The following is a 6,106-nucleotide window of genomic DNA, read 5'->3' as shown; positions in this document are numbered from 1 at the left end:
GATATAATACGAATAGAGCAGAATGACCACAAATACATTTCAAGTTTTGATGATGTTCACATAGCCCCAACAAATTAAGCTGAAATCATTACGTTTAATCAGGAATCAGGAATCACAAAACGCAAAAATAAAATTTGCAACTAATATTTGAAAAATCTACCAAACAATGCCACGAAAAATATTATTTAGTCACAAGACTAGAAACTAATAAGTCTTCTAACTAAATTAAAAAAGTCGCCAATCCAAAAGGCTTAATTTCACTACAATAACTGAACTTCAATTCGCAAGATGTCACAAAAGATACAAAAAGCTACAAGACAGAAAAAGTCACAGAAAAAGGAACGGTAATGTTTGAGAAGCCTTTGAGAAAAGGTGGCTTGCAATATAGACAATACAATGAAGAGGATGACGTATATATAGTTTTATTAATATTAATCTATGTTAGATGGTGATCCTGATGATGACTCTCCAGGTGAGTCGAAATATAAAATATATTAAAAAAAATATTAAACAAACGTTAATTATTTAACCAAAAGTGACCTATAGACGGAAACACAGAAAAAAAAAAAGAAAAAGATATATATATATATATATAGCGCTTCGAGATGGTGAATATCCACCATAAGAGAGTAAAAGATGATTAAACAATTACTCTAGGTTAAAAACAAAAGACAAACAACGGATTAGCAAAAATTGCAGGATGATGTATCTACTTGGTTAAGGTGTTTTTCATGTAAATATATCCAACTTTGACATACATCATATAGTGAAAAAATTTCTTTAAAATAATAGTTTTATTAAAGTTCATTGCCCCAAATATGTGAGCTCGGGAAATAGGAATTGTGTCAAATTTAAATATTACAAATTAATAAATACACAATAGCAAGTAATATGCTGTGTGTTTTTTGCTACAAAGAGTTTCGTTTTAGCAATATTTTTTGATGTGCGTCGTATTACGCACAGATGAAGCACTTTCATTGATCTCTTACAGCTCTCGGTTGATTGCTGGCATATAATATTAAGTTGAGATTTATTTAAATAGATTCAATTTGAGGAATGCCACAATAATTTATTTAATACATACATTTAATAAGTTTTCAGCTCTATAATTTTTAACAATTATTTGAAACAGCGCCATTTTATACAATTAATAAAATCTAAGCTTGAATTTACTCTTACATATAATTAAACATTTAACTACAATAAATACTATAGACATACACATATCAACACAGTCAACACACTAATCTTTTAAAGGACTTACATTTTTGTTGAATTTTGAGAACTCAAAAATGCTAGCTTAATTTATTTGTTGATACTACCGTTCACAACCGAACTGTTTGTTGCATCCGAAATTGGTTTTATTGCATCCAATTCATTCTGAATCGATTCAAATTGATTAAAAAGCTGATACAATTCTTCGTGATTCATTTCCAAGTTGATATCTTCACCAGCTCCAGTTTTTAACTGAAGTACGGCCAATGCATTTTTTTCACGTTGTTGACAGTGCGATGATATTTCAACATTAAGTTTCCAAGCCACGTCGTTTATTTCATTTGATTCATAACGTTCGTTTGCTAAGTTATTCATGATGGGTGTTGTTTGTCGTACCCATAACCGAATTATTGCATCAATTTTAGCTTCTTGCAATTGAAGTTTTTCGCGTAATTCTACTTGCAATCTTGAAGGTTTAATAACAAAAGTTGATGTACGACGTAATATATAAGAAAATGTCTTTATTAGAAGTAGAAAATCACTTCTAGGTACACCTACTAAACGTTCAAGTTCTTCAAGTGCATTTTCTGGCTCAACCATATCCTGATCTTGATCAGTGGGGCTCATTTGTCGATGAACAAAATTAAGTACCGTTGTAAATGTTTCGTATGGCAATGCATTAATAATTTTAATGCCTTCGCGTGCCCTACACATAAAATGTATATAAGTTGATCTAAATATGCTCACAAATTATATTACTGTTATTATTTTTACCTTTCAGTAATCTTGATCCAATTAATATCCATAATAACAATAACTGTAAAAAAATTCTGTTTTGCTTCACGAACGCCAGAAGATTGTTATTTAAGTAGTGTTGTAAAGTAACTTATAGCTTAAAATTGACAGAACTATACACTTGATAATGAGGAATGTCAGCAAGAAATGTAAATTAAAATTATCGTACGTTTAAGCTTTGTTATACATAAGCCGTAATTAGCCTTAATTTTTGCTTAATGGTAAATACGTTTTTTTTAATATAAGTTGTTAGTTGTGTTAATTTATATGAAAGAAAAATAAAAAAATATTAGAAAAATATATATTAGTAAGCATTTTTATCATACATATTTAGATTAATTTTTTTATTCGTGTATTTGAAATTATTAATTAAGCATACCGTACTATCAAATCGCACTATGTATATTCAAGTATGCATACCAAATTTCAGACTACCGACTTGTATGCGATAAAATTACTAATTGTTTCAAAGTGTGTAGCAAAGCGCATACCTTAGCGGCGTACATGTAGTATCGTCTAAACCATGCTTAAACGAAATGCTCATATGATTTTACCGGATAACCGGAATTTCAGTGAACACCCACTATAGACTGATTTTTGAATTAGTCTATTCTGAATTGAAATTTAGGACTTAAATTTTTTTACGAGTAACTAACTATAAAGATTAGAGTTTGATGTTTAATTAGGTATTAAATTATCGATCTATAGTGGATAAATCGATAGATTAATTGAATCCTAATTTGATAATCAAAAACGCCATAAATGTCCAATGTTATGTTTATTGTTGTAGTTTAATTGAGTTTGCTGCAAATTTGTTGTGTTGTCTTCAACTTTTTTTAATAGTATACATATGAAGAAAATTACACATGTTTAAAAAATCGGATGTTATGATAAAATTTACAAACAAATCTATAAACTTTTTATAGTGTATTCACGACATATAATGGTTTCCAACACTTTTACTTTCAGCTGACGTTGGCATATCTGACAATTGATTCCGGCTGTCATATGTATTTACATATTTATATTGAATGAAAAATACAACGGGAATATAATAACAAATCTTAAATTATATTTATATTTGTTTAAAATGGCTGCAACGTTGCGATATCGCGGCGATAGAAGTAATTTAATTGAAATGGCAAAAAATTTAGATGCCTTTAAAAAAGTTCCAGAAAAATATACTGAACCATCCGAAATTGGGGGGACGTGTAAGTTTTTGAATTTTACTTGTGCACAACTAAATTTTAAATATTTGTTACTTTTTTCACATTACAGTATCACTTCTTAGTCGAATATTAATTATCTATCTTATTTATAAAGAAATTTGCTATTATCAGAATGCAAATCTTGTTTACCAATTCGAGCCTGATATTGATATGGATGACAAGGTTTTAATGAACGTTGATATTACAGTGGCAATGCCTTGCACATGTAAGTTTCAATAGTTATTTAAAAAAAATTAAATAATATTTAACAGTTACACAAAACTATTATGAATAGCTAAATAATCTACTAAAACTTATTCAAGGTCTCTCTGCCTGAATACGATCTAGGTTCCTTTTAGTTCCCACTCTTAATGCTATACTATTTATGCCTTCCAATTACTTATTAATTTTTCTTATGGCATTTGTTTTTTCAAAATTTTGTTTTACTGTTTTTTTTGTTTTATTTACAAATGAAATCACATTCACTTACTTTTCAAAACTATAGCTGATATTAGATGGATAGATAATCTTACAATTTTGAGCTATCGAACAAATTTTTTAAACCTAAACCTATGTATACATATCAATACAGACACATAAGTCACAAATACACTTATAATTTTACTTAATAGGAATATATACATTCGAACAGTCAAGCTACTTCAAAGTCCTTGAGCTCAGTGCAATTTACATGTAGGACAGTCTTTGACTGCTATATATCTCTAAATAATATGTCAATCCGTTCAGTTTTTCTCTAATCTAGGTTCCCGGTCAAAGGGATATTTTCGGCAACTGTTAAGCAGACGAGTTAACCAGACTAGCCAGATTAGGAATCCACTCAAAATACTTACACAATCTTAATATATCGTTCCTGTGCCGAATTTTTTTAACAAAAGATTGAAAGTCACAATGATATGCAGACTGTATGTGATTTGGCTACGCTCCAATTAAAAAAAATATCAGACTCTCTCATTGAGATACCCCGTAGAGATAGTTCGTTTACATATAAGGTACATTGTGTTTTAAGTAACCATGCTAGGAGACCAGTCTCCTTTTCAACCATACCGGCCGCAGTCGTGGAGAGGATGATGAAATTGCCTCCCATCTGATTTGCTTCTGTCCAGCTCTTGCACGGCGTCGCTTTCTTTTACGAAGATCTTGGCGAACTGCAAGACCTTCCTCTAAATAGCATTATAAGCTTTGCCAAATTTTCTAAGTGGTTCTAACCCTTGAGTTTTTAATTATACGGTAAAACAATGGATTGTCTCTAGGGATTGCCGGTATAATTTAACCTAACTTACTTTATAATTTAAAAAAAATAAAATAACAAATAATATAAATACTAATTTCGTGCCAAATTTCGTAGCTTTGTCCGGAGTAGATTTAATGGACGAAACGCAGCAGGATGTATTTTCTTATGGTACCCTTCAACGTGAAGGTACTTGGTGGGCAATGACAACGGAACAACGTATGGATTTTGAGCGTATACAACATATTAATTCGTTTCTACGGGAAGAATATCATTCTGTAGCAGATATATTGTTTAAAGATATTATTAAAAGTAATGAAGCACACGATACACCTACTATGAATGAGAAACCTCTACCCGAAGAACAATATGATGCATGTCGTTTACATGGTACACTAGGTATAAATAAGGTTAGACTATCTCATATCTTTCTTTAATATATATTTAATATAAAATAAATCCGAAGTTTTATTTTCTTAGGTAGCTGGTGTATTACATTTAATAGGAGGTGCTCAACCGGTATTTGGTCTACTTGAAGATCACTTTGTAATTGAACTACGACGTCTTCCTGCTAACTTTACGCATCGAATTAATCGACTCAGTTTTGGCACATATTCTCGCCGTATCGTACAACCACTAGAAGGTGATGAAACATTTGTAGGAGATGATGCAACAACTGTGCAATATTTTTTAAAAATTGTTCCAACAGAAATTCATAACACATTTTCTACTATTAATACTTATCAATATTCCGTAACAGAAAACGTTCGTAAATTAGGTAAAAATAATAGTATATTACTGTACACATACCTACATACCATTATGCATAATAATGTTAAAAATATATTTGCAGATGCTGCGCAGAATACATTTGGATCGCCCGGTATTTATTTCAAATATGATTGGTCTGCTTTAAAAATAATTGTGCGTACTGATCGAGATAATATTATACAATTCGTTATACGTTTATGTTCTATAATAGCGGGAATTATAGTCATATCTGGCGTTCTTAACTCAATTTTATTAGCATTACAACGCAAATTTATAAAAACATTAGCACCACAGGCGCTGCAGCAGTCAACGTTAAAAATTCCTTTAATATCACAAAGTAATAGTATACCACGACCAACAATAGCAGCTACAAGTATAACAAATGATCTCATTAACGTGGCGAACAGTATGACGCAAGAAGCATTAGAATCTCATATAGTTACCGGTTTTGTACCCACCATTCCAACTAATAAAAATTAAGCATAACACAAATAAATCGAATATATAAAATTATAGGCAAAATCGAATTTTAAAAATAATTTATTATTGTAAATACATTTCTATTTCGAAATTTTTAATTACTTTTAAATAAATCTGTATTGATATTTGAAAAATTACCAGCGCGTTTATAACCATAAAAACTTTTTAATATTTCTAATGTTGAGTTTAACGTAGTTTTTACATCTTCTTCTGTGCCCAGTAAAGGATTAAGCTCAACCAAATCAACTCCTTGTATACGTTTAGTATCACGAAAAGCTTCTATTAGTGCAATACCTTCACGCAACGTTAATCCGCCATTCACCGCAGTACCTGTACTCGGTGTGATTGCTTTATCAAGTGCATCTATATCAAAACTTACATGTATTTT

General features: G+C 30.4%; 2 protein-coding genes across 2 annotated transcripts; one reads left to right on the top strand and one right to left on the bottom strand.

Moving 5' to 3' along the window:
• Positions 1-1,138: 1,138 nt before the first annotated feature.
• LOC119668551 lies at positions 1,139-2,159 on the bottom strand. Its single transcript, XM_038078101.1, has 2 exons — positions 1,990-2,159; positions 1,139-1,921 (listed from the first exon to the last, which is right to left on the bottom strand). The coding sequence occupies exons 1-2, from the start codon at positions 2,019-2,021 to the stop codon at positions 1,306-1,308; spliced, it is 648 nt and encodes a 215-aa protein (XP_037934029.1). The 5' UTR covers positions 2,022-2,159; the 3' UTR covers positions 1,139-1,305.
• Positions 2,160-3,035: 876 nt separating this feature from the next.
• Positions 3,036-5,762, top strand: LOC119669493 (endoplasmic reticulum-Golgi intermediate compartment protein 2-like). The gene is made up of 5 exons (XM_038079397.1): positions 3,036-3,221; positions 3,289-3,444; positions 4,585-4,877; positions 4,948-5,245; positions 5,321-5,762. The coding sequence occupies exons 1-5, from the start codon at positions 3,101-3,103 to the stop codon at positions 5,716-5,718; spliced, it is 1,266 nt and encodes a 421-aa protein (XP_037935325.1). The 5' UTR covers positions 3,036-3,100; the 3' UTR covers positions 5,719-5,762.
• Positions 5,763-6,106: the final 344 nt, after the last annotated feature.

This window comes from Teleopsis dalmanni, chromosome 1 (assembly GCF_002237135.1).
Source record: "Teleopsis dalmanni isolate 2A chromosome 1, ASM223713v2, whole genome shotgun sequence".
Classification (NCBI taxonomy): domain Eukaryota; kingdom Metazoa; phylum Arthropoda; class Insecta; order Diptera; family Diopsidae; genus Teleopsis; species Teleopsis dalmanni.
The sequence above is the reverse complement of the archived record's forward strand: the minus strand, read 5'-3'. Positions and strand labels throughout refer to the sequence as shown.